Source organism: Ranitomeya variabilis, chromosome 4 (assembly GCF_051348905.1).
Source record: "Ranitomeya variabilis isolate aRanVar5 chromosome 4, aRanVar5.hap1, whole genome shotgun sequence".
NCBI lineage: Eukaryota > Metazoa > Chordata > Amphibia > Anura > Dendrobatidae > Ranitomeya > Ranitomeya variabilis.
In genome coordinates this window covers 64,073,125-64,095,565 of record NC_135235.1, presented here as the reverse complement: position 1 = coordinate 64,095,565, position 22,441 = coordinate 64,073,125, and the positions used below count along the sequence as shown (strand labels likewise).

The following is a 22,441-nucleotide window of genomic DNA, read 5'->3' as shown; positions in this document are numbered from 1 at the left end:
TTTGGGCCGGATGTTAAATATTGGCCCTATAACACATAATGTTCGGCAATTTATTTCGTGTAAGACAGAGTACGTAGTTTATGTAGTGTTTTGCCCCTGCAAGAGGTTCTACATTGGGAAAACTATTCACAAGTTATACATGCGGTTTAGAGAGCACTTCAAATCGGTCCTCTCCGGTAAAGGAGTTCCGAGACTGATTAATCATATCAGAGAAAGCCACGGAGGGAACCCGGAGGTGTTAACATTCGCAGGCATTGAAAAAGTGACCCTGCCGGTACAGGGCGGTGATCTCCATAAAATGTTGTTGAGACAAGAGGCTAGGTGCATTATGCGGACACGAGCAACTGGCCCGGCAGGCCTTAATGCAGAATAGATATGTCCGTTTTCTTATAAGGTAGCCTTGCAAGGATATTCCTATGATATTGTTTCTATTTTATATCTCTCCTTGATTTTGCCTGTATATTTATGATGTTGCGTTTTCTTTCTCCGTAGTACATTTTCTCTGCAGGTTTCTCTGATGGATATTCTCTTTCCATATTATATGATAGGCGGGATCTGGTACCGCTTATCTTAATGCCCCTGTTGTGATATATTATATTGCGATCTGTGTGTTGATCACAGGAATGTAGGATTGTATCTATGATCTTTTGTTTGTTCATGTTTATAACGTGTTTCCGCATTTGTTTTTAAGTTGTTTTTAATGAGCACAGTGCACCTTTCTATTGTCCGATTGGAGGTTGACGCAGGAGGAGTTCGTGGTTACTCACCTACTTATCCTGGCGTCACTTCCTCTCTGACATGGACCCGTAGAAGCGCTTTCTTGCAGCGCGAAACGGCCATCGTCTCCGTCGCACTCCTGGTTTATTTCACTCCCCCGAGCCGTGAAGATGTCTTTTCGTGTGTTTCAATAAAGGACACTTGAACTGCAGGATTGGTGAGTGCTGCCGCGTTTGTTCTGTCATGTTCGTATGACTCATACTTTATATCACGCGAGCACCTCCTCTTATCATCGGACGACCTTTTGCTCTATGAATTACACACCGCTGATAATCTCTGGACATTTAGGCTGTGCTGCTCTCTTTTCCCTTTTTCATTGCTAATATTAATACACCTACTGCATTTTGGGAAATGACTTTGATATGGGAATACCCCTTTAATCCTTTCTTAAATCTCTGCATTCATCTGTTCCTGTCATTCCTCCTGTCACATGGGTGTGTCGTTACATGGTCTACCACTGTCCAATCAGGGCCTGGTAGCACCAAATGTGCAGGGACACACCCCGAATCGTTAACAGTTTAATTTCCAAAAGGAATAACAGACTGGTGACAAAATATGCTGTAGAATTTTTGTTTCATATGAAATACAATTATGAAGTTTAACCAACATGTCGGATTGGTGACAAGTTCCCTTAAAAGGGAAATTATCAGCAGGTTTTTGCTATTTAATCTGAGGACAACATGAGTTAGAGGGTTAAAACACAGATTTCAGCTATGTGTCACTTATCAGACTGTGTGCTATTGTTTATTTACAGTTAAGGTTTTATCACCTGGTGATTATCTTTGTCTGGACTACATGGCAGGCACATGCTAGGCTGACTCCGCCCTCTCCTGTGATAAGCCGCTCACTGTCAATAGACAATGTACATACAGAGCCTGGTGTGGGCGCGGTTTGCTTTCTCAGTTCTGCTACATTGCTAAATCTAAAACATTGTTTGTGTCACAACTGCTGCACCCAGCAAACTAAGTAACACATCATTGGGTTAAGGGTCTCTTTGTTTACATTATGCTGCCTTCAGATGAAATGGCAAAACCTGGTGACAATTCCCTTTAAATGACAATTCGGGGCAGTCTTTTGCCGTTCTTCTATCTTAGATAGTTATGAATTTGACAACTAGTTGATAAATGGGAATGGTAAACGTCTAGGGGTGTATTTATTCAGAAATTTCCAAGAAGAGTAACAGAGGTAAAGCATAGTGTACGGAGGAGGGCAGAGCTGTTTCTAGCTCCTCCATTCTACATAGGATTTTATCGGCACCAACTGTCATCTTTTATCTCAGTGATGTAACAATATGTCTTCAGTGAATACAGAATTTACCCACAAAGCGAGAATGAATGATGAGAACATGCGAAGGAAATAGTGGAGATCTCTGATGTATTACAAAGTTGTATTTTCATTTATACTATTGATTTATGGGAAAAAAATAAAATAACGGGCCACGCTGTAAGAGGGTTGTCCTCTTTCTGAAAAGTAAAAAAAATGTGTGGCTATATATATCATATCGTGCCCATTACAGTGACCGCTCTTACATTATGGTACAGTACTTGTAAAAGATGCTTTTTAGGCTGTGTTTATATTGTTTATATTGCTTTTATTGCTTTTATTCCTTTCACCACATACACAGTTGTATCTTTAGGGTCCCAAAAGCGTTCTATTGGGCTGATATACATTTGTTAACTTACTGAACATACTTTCTATGAACAGCGCCTCGGACTTGGCTGTTTCTTGTCTGAGTCGGTGGATGACGTGAAACCTTCTACCTTTCCAGTGTTCCGTAAACTGTGGAGAAGGCCAGATGTGAACACTATTGTCCTATTCGTTTTGCAGTTCAAAAAAGGCCACAAGGAAAAAGATAAATTGTTTTTATTTCTTTCTAGTTGACCTTTTCTTCTCCCTTCAAATGTTACCATATATAAGATTCCGGTGAATACCACAACATTGGACACTTTGTTTTATTTGCCTCCATCAACTTTTATTTAGAGCAAAGTTAAGAAAAGTTTCTCAAAAAACTCACTGATAAAATAGAGATTTGGCTGCCATCGACACTAGCGGCGGGTTACCTTTTCGATTTCTATATTTAAAGGGGATGTCTAGCAATATAGTATTGATGACCTACCCTTAGCATAGATCATCAGTATCAGATCGGTGGGGGCCTGACAACCGCACCTCCAGCTTTGAACTTTGGCAGAGGCTGGATGTAATCTTTGCACTGTGCAGCCCCATTCATGGTGTAGCTGCCACTGCCAGGTCCTGCAGATCAGCTCCCATGTTCTTTTCCCTGTGGATGAATGGCTGTCCATGTCGTACAGACAGAGATCATCTGTGGCTCTTACATGGGGGTGTTGCACAGCATTATTTATGATGCACATATGCCCCAGTGGGTTGCCTTACTAATAAATAAATCCCAAAGACCTTTTACATTTTTAAATAACTCTTTGGTAGCAAATAGAGAAGAAAACCTGATCCCAGACAAAATGAGTCCCAAAAAATGAAAATCATTAACAAACTCCACGTATTATGTAGATTTAATTCCTATCTGTCTGTTCACGCAAAACCATAGGAAAATAATGATACCGCTATACTCCACGATCAGATAAAACTTTTTGAACTCAGTCCAAACACCTGGTATCCAGCATACAGCAAATGACCTGAATACTCAGGCGGCGTGCAGACACCTGAGCCTGGACTTAAAAATCCTAGGTGAAGTGACGTCCGAGATATACGTCGGAGTTATGATAATACCATCAGGGAGGCATATGATCGGTTCCAATTTTGTTCTGTAGTAGGACAACGACTCAACATCCAGCCAATGCCCTTAAGGACCATATTCGACATTAAAAGGCGAAGTAAGAGTCCTAGAAGTGATGATATGGCAATATTCCTAATATTCACATGTGGGAAAGAAATCATTGCCTTCATACTGTAGGACTTGTCCTGGGAAAGCTGTAATATAATGCCGCAGTTTTCCGTTCATGGCATTCTCTGCTGTGATGGTTGAGAAATGTCTAGTCAGCATAACAAGCATTAGCCCCATAATAATCCGCTTGCTCCTTGAATGTGAAATGCGTCTTTCTACTAAATTTTAAATAAGTGACACAAAAGCAATAAGCCGCTCGGTGAATAATCCGTTTTTCTTCATATTTCAGAGACTTGTCTTGATATTCGGCGTGCTTCTGCTGTAATCTATCATAGCGGCTGCTTTTCATAGGGTTACAGAGTCGATGTTCATACAGGCCGGTGTATCGGGGTTTAACGATGGATTATTGCAAGCCTGGAGAAAATTGATAAACTCCAGATTTGTGCAGTCCATGACATGAAATATGTAAGCGTTCTGATGCGCGGCTTCTTGTTTCCCCTCCGATCTCACGTGGCTGCTTTCATTGCAGGGTTTGGGACGTGAACACGGGGGAGATGCTGAACACTCTGATTCACCACTGCGAGGCCGTGCTGCATTTACGGTTCAATAACGGCATGATGGTCACCTGCTCCAAAGACCGCTCCATCGCCGTGTGGGATATGGCCTCTGCCACTGACATCACGCTGCGGAGGGTCCTTGTAGGACACCGAGCGGCTGTAAATGTGGTGGACTTTGATGATAAGTACATAGTCTCTGCATCTGGGGACAGAACTATAAAGGTGAGCGCTTTTTTGTAGGGTGCAAAAATACCTTGAAATTGGCAAATTTTGAATTTCTTATCCTGGCTGCCATTAAAGGTCTACTGTGATAAATTGGCAAAGTACCGGTGAATAACCAAGCACCTTTATCCTTCTATATTTAGCTATAACAGTTAATTCACTACAGGAGATGGACCCCATTACACCTCCTCAAGTGGATGTCACCTGTTAGTTCCAGACTTTTTGGGGGGACTGGCTATTTTTAAAGGGGGTTGTCTCAACATGCTACATGGTTAAAATTGCAAAGTGCTTCTAAAACCATTCAATTTATCTTTCTATTTGTTAAAAATGTTCTCCGTTCCCAAGTACAAAGGAATTTTTAAATCGATAGTTTACCGTTCGTTGCCTAGGTTACCAGCCTCCTTGCAGTCAGAGGTGGTCGGTATCCCAGGAAAGGTGTACAATGGCAGCTTACTGCTCTGTAGCTGATGGGATCTCTGGATCCAGTCCTTTTTACAGCTGCTATACTCCTCCAGTGCTACAGAGGTAAAAATACCTACAGTTTGGGCAAGTGGTTCAACCTTGCCGCGTGCCAAAGTGCCGATCATCAGGAGCGCGCTACCCCTCAGCAAATGGGAAGCCTGGAGGCAAAAATGGTGTGCTCTCTTGAGAATCCCCCTTTTGAGGAGATTAATGACAATGTGTGGTAAGAAAATGATTACAGGTTAAGGTTTCTTTCCTTCCGGGAAATAATAATAATAATTTTTATTTATATAGCGCCAACATATTCCGCAGCACTTTACAATTAAGCGGGGACATGTACAAACAATAAATTCGGTACAAGTTAAGACAATTTAAACAGTGACATTAGGAGTGAGGTCCCTGCTCGCAAGCTTACAATCTACAAGGAAATGGGGGGGACACAATAGGTGAAAAGTGCTTGTTATTTCAGGTCTAGCAATTATAGTAAATAGGGATTTTCATATAAGGCTGCATGATCCGGTCATCAGCCCGTGTGCTTAAGTGCAATAGTCAAGTATCAAGTGCAGTTATCGTGTGCATGGAGAGTGTGGAGACAGATGAATAGTAGGGTGCAGATTCAGAATAATATTTGGAAGGTGGGAACAGGGCAAAGTTAGTTTACTGAGTAGTTGATGTGGTAGGCTTGTTTGAAGAGATGGGTTTTTAAAGCGCGCTTGAATAGTTCGGGGCTAGGTATCAGTCTGATCGTCTGGGGAAGTGCATTCCAGAGAGCTGGCGCAGCATGAGAGAAGTCTTGGAGACGGAGGTGCGAGGTTCGGATTACGGGGGATGTTAGGGTATGTGCACACGTCAGGATTTCTTGCAGAAATTTCCTGAAGAAAACCGGAAATTTTCTGCAAGAAATCCGCATTTTTTTTTTTGCATTTTTTTCCCGTTTTTTTCGCTTTTTTTAGCATTTTGCAAGCGAAATTAGCTTGCAGAATGCTAAAGTTTTCCAAGCGATCTGTAGCATCGCTTGGAAAACTGACTGACAGGTTGGTCACACTTGTCAAACCTAGTGTTTGACAAGTGTGACCAACTTTTTACTATAGATGCTGCCTATGCAGAACAGAAATATGGACAGAAATATGACTCTGGCTGCCGCATGGATTGGAGAGGAGAAAGTTTGGTAAGAGGGAGACCGATCAGAAGAGAGTTGCAGTAGTCCAGACGAGAAAGAATGAGGCTATGTGCACACGTTCAGGAATTCTTGCAGAAAATTCCTGAGGAAAACCTGAAATTTTCTGCAAGAAATCTGCTAGAAAACTGCATGCGTTTTTTGCGCGTTTTTACCGCGTTTTTGATGCGTTTTTGGTGCGTTTTTGATGCGTTTTTTTCCGGACATTTCCCAATGCATTTTAAGTGGGAAATCCGCAAAAAAAACGCAAAATTAATGAACATGCTGCGTTTTTTACCGCGATGCGTTTTTACCGCGGAAAAAAACGCATCATGTGTACAAAAAGTGCAGAATTCATTAAAAATGATAGGATGCATAATATAAGCAGATTATTTGTGGTTTTATAGCGTTTTTATAGGGAAAAAACGCGAATAATCTGCAACGTGTGAACACAGCCTAAGAGCGACAGTAAGAGGCTTAGCAGTTTCAAAGGTGAGAAAAGGTCGGATTCTGGAGATGTTTTTAAGATGCAGGTGACAAGAGCGAGTGAGTGATCGGATATAGGGAGTAAAGGAAAGTTCGGAGTCGAATATGACCCAAAAACAGTGGGCATGCTGCTTGGGAGTTATGGTTGAACCCTCCAGGGTAATTTCGATGTTGGGAAGAGTGAGGTTAGTAGAAGGGAGAAACACAAGAAGTTCCGTTTTGGAGAAATTTAGTTTCAGATAGAGGGAGGACATGATGTTAGAGACAGCAGACAGACAATCCTTGGTATTTTGAATTAGGGTAGGGGTGATGACAGGGGAAGAAGTGTATAATTGGGTGTCGTCAGCATAGAGATGATACTGGAACCCAAATCTGCTGATTGTTTGTCCAATAGGGGCCGTGTATAGAGAGAAGAGGAGGGGGCCTAGGACTGAGCCTTGCGGAACCCCGATAGTAAGGGGACGAGGAGAGGAAGAGGAGCCGGCAAAAGATAGAGTGAAGGAGCGGTCAGAGAGGCACGAGGAGAACCAGGAGAGGGCTGTGTCCTTGAGGCCTATAGAGCGGAGCATAGTGAGGAGGAGCTGGTGATCCACAGTGTCAAATGCGGCAGAGAGATCCAAGAGAATCAGCAGAGAGCAATGACCTTTGGATTTAGCCGTTATTAGATCATTAGAGACTTTAGTGAAGGCAGTTTCAGTGGAGTGTAAAGAGCGGAAACCAGATAGTAAGGGGTCGAGAAGAGAGTTATCCGAGAGATAGCGGATTAGACGGGAGTGGACCAAGCGTTCCAGGAGTTTTGAGATGAAGGAAAGGTTAGAGACAGGTCTGTAGTTAGCAGTGCAGTTCTGGTCCAGGGATGGCTTTTTAAGTAAAGGGGTTATGATGGCATGTTTAAATGAGGAGGGAAAGATACCTGAAGAAAGAGAGAGGTTAAATATTTTAGGTGAGTGGTGACCACTGGTGAGAGAGACTGCAGGAGAGGTGAAGGAATGGGGTCACTGTTGCAGGTTGTAGGCCGAGCAGAAGCGAGGAGCTTGGAAGCTTCTTCTTCTGAGACAGGCTCAAAGATGTCTAATCAGCTTGAGGTGCGGCAGGGAAGGGGATCCAGGCACTGAGGAGATTGGGCTGAGATATCCTGATGGATGTGATTGATTTTTTTCTAGGAAGTAAGTGGCCAGATCCTCACCACTGAGATTGATAATGGGGGCCTGTACTTTAGGGTTCAGGAGGGAGTTTAAAGTTTAAGGGAAAGAACTTATCTCACCAGTACTACCTAGAAGAAATGGCTTCCATGAAGTCAATGTTCTGTCCCTTTGCTCTCCTGGAAGAAAAAAATAGCCTTTCAAGAATTTTTTTTTTTTTTTTACAATTGCCCCCTAGAAGGGGTCAGAGTTACATGATGACTATTTCTACTACACTGCATTTGTAAGATGATTTTCCTTCTTTTCTTCCTTTATAGTTCTCTCATGCAGCATTGCCAGACTCCATAGTTTCTATTAAAAGGAGGATTCTCAAGATACTTTTCTGCAGTGCCTCTTTCCTGGCATCCTTCTTGCCGAGTAGGTGGTCCGCTCCCAATGATTGACCACTTACGTCGTAGTTGAGCCCTGAACTCTGTGCTCTTCAGTACTCCTTCTAGGCAGCGTTGGAGGAGCACAAGAACCCTGAAAGTGAACCCGTCAGGTCCCCCATGCCCCCCATCCCAGCAGCATTCTCATACATATGGCTCCTTTCCCTGCCTAACCAGCCCTGTACAATGTTCTTCAGCTTAATGTTAGCGTTTCTATTGCCCCCGTTTCCTATTCTAGTGAGGGCTTTGTCTAGTGAATGGGGCGTTAGTTACTCCAGACTAGTCAACCCTCTTTCCAAGTTATCACACCCCTGTGGGTGACAGTGAGAGATTACTGGAATCAGGGTCTCTAACCCTACATCATGCTGCTCTCAGATGGAGTAACAAAAACCTGCTGACAGATTGCCTTTAAGGGGATGTAATGGAGTCCATTGTCTGTAGTGACCATCAGAAAACTGTTAGAACCTAAATTTTCAAAAACTTGGTGTAGAAATACTCTAGGGGGTAAATTTCCTGACTTTTTGTCTGTAGGTGGAAGTGTTTTATCAGTAATGGGGTTACACACTTAAAGGACTATTGGAAGTGTAGGCGTACAGGGTATGGTGATAGAACATATTATGTAGGTTTGATGCATTTTGAGTACGGTATTTGTTTTTGTTGTAATGTGGCTCTATGTGTTATATTATAGGATTATGAAGCTTCAGGGTTTTTGTTTTTTGGTTTCTAGGTGTGGAACACGAGCACATGTGAATTTGTACGTACCTTGAATGGTCATAAACGTGGGATTGCTTGTCTACAGTACCGAGATAGACTCGTGGTGAGCGGCTCCTCTGATAACACCATCAGGTACGCATGTCCTAGTACTTACCCCAATAAGCAGAGGGTTAGTTTTCGGGGTCGTTGGCCAATATTCACCTGTGAAGGCACACACGTGTATGTCTCCATATGTGACATGTGTTAATAAAGCGCCATACCTTTCTGCCATATTTTTGATATCTTACCTGCAGTGCACTTTTCTTTCTCGCTTCATTGGGGGGACACAGGTAACCATGGGTGTATGCTGCTGTCACTAGGAGGCTGACACTATGCAAATAAAGAAAGGATAACCCCTCCCCGGCAGTATACACCCTCCGACAGGCACCAGGCAACTCCGTTTTTGCTTAGTGTCTGTTGGAGGCGAACCTGGATCTAGCACCAGGTTCGCTTTATTTTTTCCTTACAGGGTTTTGTGTGTGTTATTAATCTTCTCCCCTTTCTTTTTCAGATGCTTTCTTCAGGGTAACAGGGTGCAGTTCTCTCACCCTGTTTTCCCCACATTAAGCGACCGATAGAGCAGTGTGGTATCACCCACATCGCACCCTCTCGGACCCGCTGGGCAGGACTCGTCCCCTGTCACCCTTATGGGTGCTTCGGGGTGACTATCTTTGTGGCCAGTCCTTGCCCTGTCCCCTCCTCATCTCTCTCCTCGGAGCGGGCTGAGAGGAAGACGGTGGTCACTTTCGGTGACCTCCCCCCTTTTAAGGGGTTGACGCCGTCTTCTACTCCGTGGCATGGCGTGGGAAGGAGGATCCCCTCACCCATGACCCTTCCTACTATCCAAGGGCTCCTGACGTTCTCCTCGACCACGACAAAATCAGGTAGAAGATCTTCAGTCTCCCACCCCCCCACTCAGTCCCTGCATCGGCGCTACATGTCAGGGGCACTTAGCTTTATCTATGCCGCAGCGCTCCTTCCTGCAGCACTCGCCACTGCACGGGCGCTCCATACTGGGTACAGCACTAGGGGATTCTGAGGCCAACGGGCGCTCCCTTATTTTAAATCTTCGCACCGTTTTTTATGTCTCAGCACACGTTTTTCGCCCCGGGAGGCCGTGCCCGATCATTTCCTGATGCTTCCAGTGCTGGACACGCCTCTCTTGCTGCCCAGCGCTGGTATTAGCCTATCAGGCCCTTGGTTTCTTCTCGGCCGGCCACGCCCTTCTCCTTGGCATGCTCTCTGCACGAGCAGGTCCTTGCAGCCCGCGTTCTCCCGGCCAGTTACCTCCGGTGCGTCGCGTGCCCAGAAAGAATTCGCCTAGTTGGAGGACACAGTTTCCTTTTCCACAACTGCGCTGTTCGCCAGGTCTGTAGACTTTTGCTATTCTCCTTACCCGGCTGGTATCTCCCTAAGCAGCATCGTCTGCTGGCATCTTGCTTCAGGTGTCTTTTCACTCTCTACCTATGCCCAACCCTGCAGGGGCCCCCGGCTATATCCCTACGGTAATTCACTACGCTTGTGCCCGCTGTAAGAATAAGTGGGCTTCAGGCCTGCCGTCACCCTTTTTCACGTCCTGCAGTCCTTCCATCGTGTCTGTCCCTCAGGAGGCCCCTAATGTTCGGGATGAGTGCACCCCCCCCTCCTCTGGAGTGGGATGTTGCGATGTCTCAGTCAGTCTCTGACTTGACTAAAGTATCTCAGTCCCTGGTTCAGGTACTAGAATGTATTCCACTGCTGACTACTGCCACCAGTGCCACAAACGCTTCACACAGTGATTCGCTCGCACCTGTCCAAGACCCTCACAGGGGCAGACTTGACAAAAGAACCAGAAAGCGGTTTCTGTCCAGTTCTTCATCTACATCTCTGGATCCAACTGCGTCAGCCGGAATATCACTCTCCACCCGTTCCCCCTCATCGCAGGCGGTCGTCCGATCAGTTGTATCCTCTGTCAGATTCTGACTCAGATGCAGATCAGACTTCTGCAACTCAGGATATGTTGACAGCCTTATCTCAGACATTATTCAAATGCTTGAGCTTAAGGAGGAAGAGGCAGCTTCTCAGGATATTTCCATTTCTTTCAAACGAAAGAAGCGTCCCTCCAGAGTTTTTCCCAATCACAAGGAATTTGACAACACTACGTCTAGACACGAGGAACATCCTGGTAAACATTTTCCAGGAAGGAAACGTTTGGACATATTATACCCCTTTGCTTCAGACCTTGTTAGCAAATGGTCCGAATCACCTAAAGTAGATCCGCCCGTCTCTAGATTATCCTCCCATACAGTGCTGTCCATTCCTGACGCGGCGTCTCTAAAGGACCCCACGGACAGGCAGATTGAGGCGTTAACCAAATCAGCCTTGAGGCTTCTGGCGCCTCTCTGTGTCCCAATTTCGCCTTTTCTTGGGTGGTGAAAGCGGTGTCGGCCTGGGCCAAGACCCTACGCAGAGGCATTGTAGCTTCGGCTCCCGCCCAGGAGCAAGCAGACTTAGCAGATCAGATTTATTTGCCTGGGAAATACCTCTTGAATGCTTCTCTGGTTGCAGCTGCTTGCTCCGCAAGGGCAAACAGCAATATTGTTGCCATTCGCCTTGTCCTTTGGCTTAAAGCGTGTAACGCTTATCCCGCTTCCAAAAAATCTCACACAGGTCTGCCTTTCCAAGGATCCAGGCTCTTTGGCGCACAGCTAGACCAAGTGATTTTGGATGCCACTGGCGGTAAGAGCACTTCTCTGCCGCAATGTAGGCCTAGACGTCCCTTCAATAGAAAGGGACCCCAATCCTTTCGCCCTTTTCGCTCCTTCGCCTCATCGGGCGGTGCCTCTCAGCATGACCGGTCTTCCTCCCAAAGGGAACGAAGGAAGCCTTCCTTCCGGCCTACCCCTCACTGGAGAGCTAAAACCCGCTCCTCCAAGTCTTCCGGTTCTCGCGACCACAGATTTTCTTCAAAATGACGGGTCACCCCCACCTGGAACTCTTTCCAGGGTGTGAGGCAGGCTTCTTCTGTTCACAGAGGCTTGGTTGTCGGTGGTCGACGATGCCTGGGTCAGGGAAATCGTTACATCAGGCTACAAAATAGAAATTTCTTGACCCCCAGGAAGGCGTTTCTTCCTCTCTCGCCAACCCAAACAGCCCTCCCAGGGCTCCTTCAGGCCATCGATGCCCTCCTCGCCTCAGGGGTAATCGACCTAGTTCCTTCCAGCCAGCGGTTTTCCGGTTTTTATTCCAACCTATTTGTAGTTCCAAAAAAAGACGGCTCCCTTCGCCCGATTTTGGATCTCAAACAGTTGAACCGCCACCTCCAGATTAGGCCCTTCAAGATGGAATCTCTGCGCTCGGTGATTGCTTCCATGGAACGGGGAGAATTTCTGTGCTCGGTGGACATTCTTGGCATACCTACACATTCCGATTTGTGTTCAGCACCAAAAGTTCATTCGTTTTGCGATCCAGGATCAACACTTCCAAGTTACGGCTCTCCCTTTTGGGCCTGGCGTTCGCTCCCAGAGTCTTTACGAAGGTAATGGCGGTGGTAATGGCCATCCTTCGTTCCAAGGGGATTCTCATAATCCCCTATCTCGACCACCTCCTCGAAAAAGGTCCATCTCACCGGGACTGCAGTCAAAGCCTCCAGATCACTCTGGACACGCTAACCCGCCTCGGTTGGGTTGTCAACAAACCGAAATCCTCCTTGATACTGAACAAGCGTCTACAATTCCTAGGCATGGAATTCAACACCATTCAGGCCCAGGTCTCCCTCCCAAGGGAGAAGTTCCTTTCCCTTCGGAGGGGCATCAAAGCCCTAAAGCATCCTACCCCTCTACCTCTTCGGCTTGGCATGAGGGTTCTGGGAAAGATGGTCGCTTCCATGGAAGCGGTCCCTTATGCTCAGTTCCACTCTGGCCCTCTCCAGTTGGCCCTCCTGTCTGTTTGGGACAGGAGTCCACTTTGCTTAGACCGCCCTACTCTCCTTCCTCTCACAGTCTCTCACTTGGTGGACGCTATCCTCCTCCATTCTGCGTGGGAGGTCATTTCTTCCCCTCCGCTGGCAGGTCATCACCACCGACGCCAGTCTTCAGGGGTGGGGTGCGGTCTTTCTCCACGTCACAGCCCATGGTCGCTGGACTGCTCAAGAGGCTTGTCTCCCGATCAATCTCTTGGAGATCAGAGCTATTTTCCAAGCCCTCCTCCTCTGGCAGTGCTTCCTCTCGGGAAAACCGGTTCGCATTCAGTTAGACAATGCCACGGCTGTGGCTTACATAAACCACCAGGGAGGGACTCGCAGCAAGCAAGTCATGACGGAGGTGGCAAAAATCTTACGGTGGGCAGAGAGCCACGTGCCCTCCACATCAGCCGTACACCTCCCAGGGCTGGACAATTGGGAAGCCGACTTCCTCAGCCGTCCGGGTCTCATGTCAGGCGAGTGGGCTCTTCTCCCCTCCGTCTTCGACCAGATTTGCCAAAGGTGGGGCGTGCCAGACGTCGACCTAATGGCCTCCCGATCAAAGCACAAGGTTCCCCACTACGTATCCAGATCTCGGGATCCGCTGGCCGTCGGCTGCAATGCCCTCGTGATCTCGTGGGCCCAGTTCCAGATGCCTTATCTGTTCCATCCTCTTCCCCTGCTCCCAAGAGTCGTAAAAAAGATAGTCAGGGGGGTTCCGGTTCTCTTAGTAGTGCCAGACTGGCCCCGCAGGGCCTGGTATGCGGAACTTGTTAACATGTTGTCGGACGTCCCTTGGAGGCTTCCAGACCGTCCGGATCTTCTATCGCAAGGTCCCCTCTTCCACCTGAATTCTCGGTCTCTGAATTTAATGGTATGGCCGTTGAGGCCGCGGTCCTGAAGGACGCAGGTTTTTCTCAACGTGTTATACAGACCATGATAAGGGCTAGGAAACCGGCTTCTTCCCGTATCTACCATAGATGTTGGAAGACCTTTTACCAATGGTGCGACGACAACAATCTGTCTCCTATGGTCTTCTCCCTTCCTTCAGTGCTTGGTTTTCTTCAATCGGGGTCTCGATTCCAGCCTTTCCCTGAGCACGTTGAAGGGTCAGGTGTTGGCTTTGTCAATTCTTTCAAAGCTTCTTTTCCCCAGGTGAGAACCTTCCTTCAGGGGGTTGCTCATATAGCACCTTCTTACCATCCTCTGGTTGATCCCTGGGACCTCAACCTTGTACTCGGTGCCCTCTAGTGTGCGCCCTTTGAACCGAATCGGGACATTTCTCTTTCCCTCCTTTCCTGGAAAGTGGCTTTCTTGGTCGCCATCACCTCGATTAGGAGAGTTTCCGAGTTGGCGGCATTGTCCTGTTGCTCTCCCTGGTCATACACTAGGATAAAGTTGTTCTTCGACCTGTTCCTTCCTTTCTTCCGAAGGTATTTTCGGCGTTTCACATCAATGAGGACATCGTCCTCCCTTCTTTGTGCCCTTCCCCTGCTCATCCTCTGGAGAAATCTCTCCACAATTTGGATGTGGTCAGGGCTATCTGAGTCTTATCTTGCCAGAACTGCTCCTTTTAATCGGTCCGATCCTCTGTTTGTCGTCTCGGAAAGTCGTCGGAAGGGGCTCCCAGCCTCTAAGTCCACAATTGCTCGGTGGATTTCTTCGGCAGTTCTGGAGGCATACCGTGTTCAAAACAAGCAACCTTCCCCGGGGGTAAGGGCTCACTCTACCCGGGCTCTGGGAGCTTCCTGGGCAGTTCGTCACCAAGCTTCGGCCTTGCAGGTTTGCAAGGCCGCAACGTGGTCCTCCATCCACACCTTTGTGAAGTTCTACAAGGTGCACACTCAGGCTTCTGCGTATGCAGGCCTGGGTAGGAAGATACTGCAGGCGGCGGTTTCTCACCGGCCGACCTAAGTCCTTTTTTTTTCTCAGACTATCCCTCCCTTGGGACTGCTTTTGGACGTCCCATGGTTACCTGTGTCCTCCAATGAAGCGAGAAAGAAAGAGGGATTTTTGGTTCTTACCGTAAAATCTCTTTCTTGGAGCCTTCATTGGGGGACACAGCACCCTCCCTTTATGTTGTACCGTATTGGCCAACGTGTCATTGTTGTGGGTTGGTACATAGGTTGAGTTTGTTTATACTTGTTCCCACTACTGCTTTTGCACCAACTGAGGTGCCTAGTGCCTGTCGGAGGGTGTATACTGCCGGGGAGGAGTTATCTTTCTTTATTTGCATAGTGTCAGCCTCCTAGCGACAGCAGCATACACCTATGGTTACCTGTGTCTCCCAATGAAGGTTCCAAGAAAGAGATTTTATGGTAAGAACCAAAAATCCCTCTTTTTTTCATTGCATTTACCAGCAATATAGGGCATAGTGAAGCGATTGGCCATCACTTTATGATCTATGAGGGTCCAACTACACAGCCACCCGTGGCGCAGGGAGCGTGCAGCACAGCCCTATTCCCTCGATTCTTAGTGTATGTTCACACATTGAGGTTTTTACCGTGGTTTTTTTTCCACCTGTCTTTACTGCACAAAAAGAAGCCTTTATTTTTTGTACTTACAGATTTGCCGCAGTTTCAGATCTGCAGCATGTCAATTCTATCAGCTTTTTTGCTGCATTTTTCAGCCATTCAAATGAAAAGGAAAAAAACACACTCAAAAAATGTGTATTTTATGCCACGTTTTTCTTGCCCGTGCTCCAGTATTTGCATCAGATTTTTCTGCTTCAAATACTGAACGTGTGCATCTATCCTTCCATTGCTTTAGTGTACAATCAGAATAAATTGTATAGATTGCACATGAAATACACATACATCTATGCAACCTTCATCTAAAGGCAACTTTTCTTCTAATATCTGCTGCTAGTAAAAGCGTAATACAGCAAAGCAAGAAGATTAATGCAAGTCTGCATCTAAGCCAGCCCTCTTCTTTGTATATAGATAGCCCTCTTCTCTGTCACTGGTAATCTAAAAGGGATTCTGTCAGTACAATCAACTCTCCTTCCCAAACTGCATACGTGGGCTTTCAGGTTTTTTAAAAAGTAAATTCATCGACGACATCTATCTGTTGCTGCATTTCCAAATAATTGGTGTTTTATTAATATGCGAATGAGGTATTAAGTGCTCTGGGTGTCGCAGAGCATTTAAGGAGCCACCACCTCCCAAGGTTGTATCCTTGCCCAGCCTCAATCCCTTTAGTTTGAGCACTTAACGCCTCTTTTCCATATGCATGAAAATGCCAATTGCTTGGAAATGCAGCAACAGATAGAAGATGTAAATGTGTCTATAGATTTACATTTTAAAGAAATATATGCGGTTTGGGAGGGTGGGGTTATTTTTCTGCGAGATTCACTTTAAAGGGGTCACAAGATACATTGATGATCTCTTTTCATCGATCTTTGGAGGCCCGATACCCAGCACTCCCACTGATCAGCTGATGTAAGCATTGAATGAAGCTGATTTCGCAGAGCTCCGTTCATTGTGTAGTAGCCACTGCCAAGTACTGCAGAGCATCTCAGGAGAATAATAGATGTTCTGTTGTACCCGACACAACTAATGGAGCTGAGCAGGTCAGTGCCATGTTTACATCCAGGCGGAGCTGCTGTTGGACCCCTATTGATAGACTACACGTTCGCACTGAGCCTACCTACCATCCAAGAGGCGGATTTCGGGAGACACTTGTATTCTGTTCTTCTTAGATGGACGTCTCGGTCTCCGCCAGGCGGCAGTATATAGGATACCTTGTATATCTCCTTGCTCTTTTTACTTCTTTCCAGGCCTTTTAGTCCCATGTTGCCGTAAAATAAAGATTTTATATCCTACTTTTGTCAACAGTGGGAGTTATATCCAATTATTAATAACACAGCAGGAACGGAAAAAAAAAAGTTTTGAGCTTTTCCTGGGAAGCGGCCAATGCGTTTCTTTAGGGAGCCGTTATTTCATACTCAATATCTAAGCGAAGAGAAACTCGGCAGTCAGTAATGAACAGTGAGGCGGCAGTGGATTGTGCTCGGTGATGAACGGCAGATTCTGCATGGATATTCAGCCCTAAATAACAATATGGAAGTCAGCCGCTTTATAACCGCTCCAAAATGAACAGCCACTTTTATGTCTGCGTGTAATTCCGCTCAGAGCACGGCCGGCTTACAAAGGACGGATTACCGGAGACGCGCACAACATGATGAGCTCTTTCTGCTGATTAACGGCTAGAAATGTTTAACTACTCTGAGCTGCAGGATGGGAGTCGTTTTCCTCCTGACGAGCACATCAGAAGACTGATACAAAGGAAGGAACTTGATAGTACTTTATTGCAGGAACCTGTAGTTGTGGCCCCCGTCCTGCAAGCGGAGACCCAGCTCATCACATGGTAGATGACCGGCCATGGCGGCAGGAGAGTATCGGTGCATTTCGATTAGTAGATGATCTTCTTTTGCTCATTCATCAGACGATTGGGTTATTTATGGCGGCCAAAAAATACCATAAGGCTAAGTTCACACTAGGCATTTTTTCAGCATTTTTTTTTTTCTGCAGCAAATCCTGATCTCTTGGCAGGAAAGAAGCTGCAGAAAAAAAGAATAATTTCCTTGGGGGTTTTTGTGCGTTTTTTGCTACTAGATTGGTCTCTTAATAATAACCAGAAATCCGAATACATAATAAGCTAATCCGGGAAGAAGCACTAGTGTGGGTAGAGTAATAACCCGGATTATTCAAATCACCGCTCCAAGCATTGAATATCAGAAAAAAGGAGAAAAAGGAGCCAGAAATATAAATATATAAATGAAAAAGTCTTTATTTTTACAAAATATTAAAATCAGGACATAAATTACTGTAACAGGTATACCACAGCAACACATAGCGGGGGAAGAAAAACAAACCCTAACCCTCAGAACCCCAGCGCTATAGGAGATGGTTGTATAAATAGTTATGGACAATATCCACCATACAGCAGCCGCTATAGGGAATAATCCAAGGTAGATAGTGAACACCATATAGCACAAGATAATAACTGCATAGGAAGCAAAGAGAAGGGTAACCGCTGTGTCAATTACAACAGACAATCTGTAGCAAGTGCACTAATTAATTATAGCAATGACCCAAGGCACAGCAATAGTAAAGTCAGGAATATGCTTACCCATGCAACAAGGGGGGAGGAAAAGGGGTCCCGCCGGTGGAAAGACCTCAACGCACGTTTCGCAGCGCTCACACGCCGCTTCCTCAAGGGGATATGATATATGATATCCCCTTGAGGAAGCGGCGTGTGAGCTCTGCGAAACGTGTGTCGGGGTCTTTCCACCGGCGGGACCCCTTTTCCTCCCCCCTTGTTGCATGGGTAAGCATATTCCTGACTTTACTTTGCTGTGGTACACCTGTTACAGTAATTTATGTCCTGATTTTAATATTTTGTAAAAATAAAGACTTTTTCATTTATATATTTATACTAGCTGTACTACCCGGCTTCGCCCGGGGTAACAACTGCTGTTAGCAAAATAGAATGTGTTAACAAAAATGTATTCTGCACAAAAAAAACACAAAACAAATAGATAGAAATGTAATTATTAAAAGGCAAAAACTAAGCTAATAGAAGCATTTTACAACATATATTTCAACACCAGAGATATTCCACACAGATTTAACTAAATTGGCCAAGTAATGTGAAGTAATCTTCTACTACTTATTCGAGAGCCTTTTGTTAAATGACATTCTTAGTTTTTCCTTCAGGTGCAAAGACAAACAGATTTTTGGCTGTTCCAACTCTTGAACAGGCCACATAAAGTTGACCATGAGAAAAGCATGGAGATTGTAAATCTAAGCTAGCTGAAGAGCCCGGCGTTGCCTGGGCATAGTAAATATCTGTGGTTAGTTATAGCACCTCACTTCTCTTATTTTCCCATCACGCATCTCATTTTCCCCATCACATCTTTCATTTTCCCCCTCACATCTCTCATTTTCCCCCTCACATCTCTCATTTTCCCCCTCACACCTCATTTTCCCCCTCACACCTCTCATTTTCCCCCTCACTCCTCTCACTTTCCCCCTCACTCCTCTCATTCCCCCCTAACACTTGTCATTTCGACCTCCACATCTGTCATTTTCCGATCACTCCACTATTTTCCCTCACTCCTCTCATTTTGCACTCACACCTTTTCATTTTCACCTCACACCTCTCATTTTCACCTCAGTATATACATGTTTGTCATCTCCCTTATATATAGTATACACCTGTATGTCATCTCCTGTATATAGTATATACCTGCTGTGTCATCTCCCCTGTATATAGTATATACCTGTATGTAATCTCCTCCTGTATATAGTATATACCTGTGTGTCATCTCACCTATATATAGTATATATCTGTGTGTCATCTCCTCCTGTATATAGTATATACCTGTATGTCATCTCCTCCTATACATAGCATATACCTGTATGTCATCTCCTCCTATATATACTATATACCTGTAGGTAATCTGCTCCTGTATATAGTATATACCTGTGTGTCATCTCCTTCTGTATATAGTATATACCTGTATGTCATCTCCTGCTGTATGTAGTATGTACCTGTATGTCATCTTCTCCTCTATATAGTATATACCTGTGTGTCATCTCTCCTGTATAGTATATATCTGTGTGTCATCTCCTCCTGCATATAGTATATACCTGTGTCATCTCCCCTGTAAATAGTATATACCTGTGTGTCATCTCCTCCTGTATATAGTATATACCTGTGTGTCATCTCACCTATATATAGTATATATCTGTGTCATCTCCTCCTGTATATAGTATATACCTGTATGTCATCTCCTCCTATACATAGCATATACCTGTATGTCATCTCCTCCTGTATATACTATATACCTGTAGGTAATCTGCTCCTGTATATAGTATATACCTGTGTGTCATCTCCTTCTGTATATAGTATATACCTGTATGTCATCTCCTGCTGTATGTAGTATGTACCTGTATGTCATCTCCTCCTCTATATAGTATATACCTGTGTTTCATCTCTCCTGTATATAGTATATATCTGTGTGTCATCTCCTCCTGCATATAGTATATACCTGTGTGTCATCTCCCCTGTAAATAGTATATACCTGTGTGTCATCTCCTCCTGTATATAGTATATATCTGTATGTCATCTCCTCCTCTATATAGTATATACCTGTGTGTCATCTCCCCTGTAAATAGTATATACCTGTGTGTCATCTCTCCTGTATATAGTATATATCTGTGTGTCATCTCCTCCTGCATATAGTATATACCTGTGTGTCATCTCCTCCTGTGTAGTATATACCTGTGTGTCATCTCCTCCTTTATTAGACCTCGTTCACACGTTATTTGGTCAGTATTTTTACCTCAGTATTTGTAAGCTAAATTGGCAGCCTGATAAATCCCCAGCCCACAGTAAGCCCACCCCCTGGCAGTATATATTAGCTCACACATACACATAATAGACTGGTCATGTGACTGACAGCTGCCAGATTCCTATATGGTACATTTGTTGCTCTTGTAGTTTGTCAGCTTATTAATCAGATTTTTATTTTTGAAGGATAATACCAGACTTGTGTGTGTTTTAGGGCGAGTTTCGTGTGTCAAGTTGTGTGTGTTGAGTTGCGTGTGGCGACATGCATGTAGCGACTTTTGTGAGATGAGTTTTGTGTGGCGACATGCGTGTAGCAATTTTTTGTGTGTCGAGTTGCATGTGACAGGTTAGTGTAGCAAGTTGTGTGCAGCAAGTTTTGCGCATGGCGAGTTTTGCGCGTGGCGATTTTTATGTGTGGTGCCTTTTGAGTATGTGCAAGTTTTGTGCATGGCAACTTTTGCATGTGTTGCAACTTTTGTGCATGTGGCAATTTTTCCGCGTGTGCAAGTTTTGCGTGTGGCGCGTTTTCCATGAGGTGAGTTTTGCACGTGTGGCGAGTTTTGCATGTGGAGAGTTTTGCGCGTGGCGAGTTTTGAGCGGCGACTTTTGTGTGTCAACTTTTATGTGGCGAGGTTGGTGTATGTGTGGTGAAATGTGCGCTGAGGGTGGTATATGTGTTCGAGCACGTTACATAGTTACATAGTACATAGTTACATAGTTATTAAGGTTGAAGGAAGACTGTAAGTCCATCTAGTTCAACCCATAGCCTAACCTAACATGCCCTAACATGGTGGTAGTGTGTGGCGCATTTTGTGTGTGTGTTCATATCCCCTTGGTGGTGTGGTGATTATCCCATGTCGGGGCCCCACCTTAGCAACTGTACAGTATATACTCTTTGGCGCCATCGCTCTCATTCTTTAAGTCCCCCTTGTTCACATCTGGCAGCTGTTAATTTGCCTCCAACACTTTTCCTTTCATTTTTTCCCCATTATGTAGATAGGGGCAAAATTGTTTGGTGACTTGGAAAGCGCGGGGTTAAAATTTCACCTCACAATATAGCTTTGATGCTCTCGGGGTCCAGACGTGTGACTGTGCAAAATTTTGTGGCTGTAGCTGCGACGGTTCAGATGCCAATCCCGGACATACACACATACATACATACACACATTCAGCTTTATATATTAGATTTCTGGCTCCCTTTTCTCCTTTTTTCTCCTAGATTTGTCTCTTGTGCATGCTGGTAAAATTTAGTGTTGTAAAAAAAAGTCCTTTTCTATAGAATGAGGTTTTGTCTCAAACGTAGCAAAACCTGATACCTGCCTTTTTGGAGCTTTTTCTCACCACCCACTGAAAGAAATGACATGCTCTATTTCCAAAAAGCCATGCAAAGCACAAAATCCTGATGACAAAAAAATCAAACTCAAGCTGTGTGCACGAGATTTCTTAAATCTCATAGACTTGGCTGGTACTGTTAAATGCATTGGAAATTTGCATAAAAAAGCAACACAAAATGCTGCAAAAACACCCAGTGTGAACTTAGCCTTATTGTTTTAGGCTGGACATCGCCCCACGTGAAGAGAGCGTGTGCTCTGGGGACAGAGTAATGGTACTAGTGATCGTTTTGTCGTGCCTGTGTAAACAGTTGAACGGCACTTGTTAAGGTGCGTCTAAGGCCGCGTTCAGACCTGTGCCGTCGTGATCTTTCTCCTGGTTCCCTGCTCAGTTGCCAATCCTGCGGGGAACCCATTTTTTTCACCTGCAAGTCGATCGTAATGCTTGTGGAGTTTTGCTGAGGAAGCAGCCATTTCCCCGCAAGATTAAGTGATTGTGCTGGGAAACGGTGGGAAGGTCTCAGCGGCACAGACCGCTGCAGCATTACCCCTGCGTGTAAATGCACCAAAGTATCACCTTCCCAGTACAAAAGGCCCTTATTATTGAAGAGGGGAGTCTGTCGGCACAGAATGACTGTTCAAACTAAGCACAGGTGTTTGGTGCTCCATGGTGGGGCCTTGATGCACCGAGATAGAGGGAAAACAAGCAGATGGGAAGGTGTGTATTAATGATTGGCCTCGCCATGATGCACAGAGTACTTGGTCTGAACAATTCTGTGCTCACAGTCCCTTAAATGCAGGCGCTTGCCACTCACTGAAAGCCTTCATAGCTTTTAAAGGGGTACTCCATGTCCAAGATCCTATCCCTATATGTAGTAGGTGTAATAATAATATTAGCAAATACTTTCAATGAGAAATGTAGAATAGTTTTTCTGATTCGCTATGTCTTTCCTCATGTGCAGGCATTGCAG

The 22,441-nt window shown here is 45.2% G+C and overlaps 1 protein-coding gene across 11 annotated transcripts in view; it reads left to right on the top strand.

The window, feature by feature from the left end:
- BTRC (beta-transducin repeat containing E3 ubiquitin protein ligase) overlaps nt 1–22,441 on the top strand; it is a 344,864-nt gene that overhangs the window by 296,205 nt on the left and 26,218 nt on the right. For all 11 annotated transcript variants that reach the window (XM_077258617.1, XM_077258618.1, XM_077258621.1 and 8 more), the window contains 2 exons: nt 4,164–4,413; nt 8,815–8,933. In XM_077258617.1, the coding sequence (XP_077114732.1) occupies nt 4,164–4,413; nt 8,815–8,933 (369 nt within the window). The remainder of the gene's footprint in view (nt 1–4,163; nt 4,414–8,814; nt 8,934–22,441) is intronic.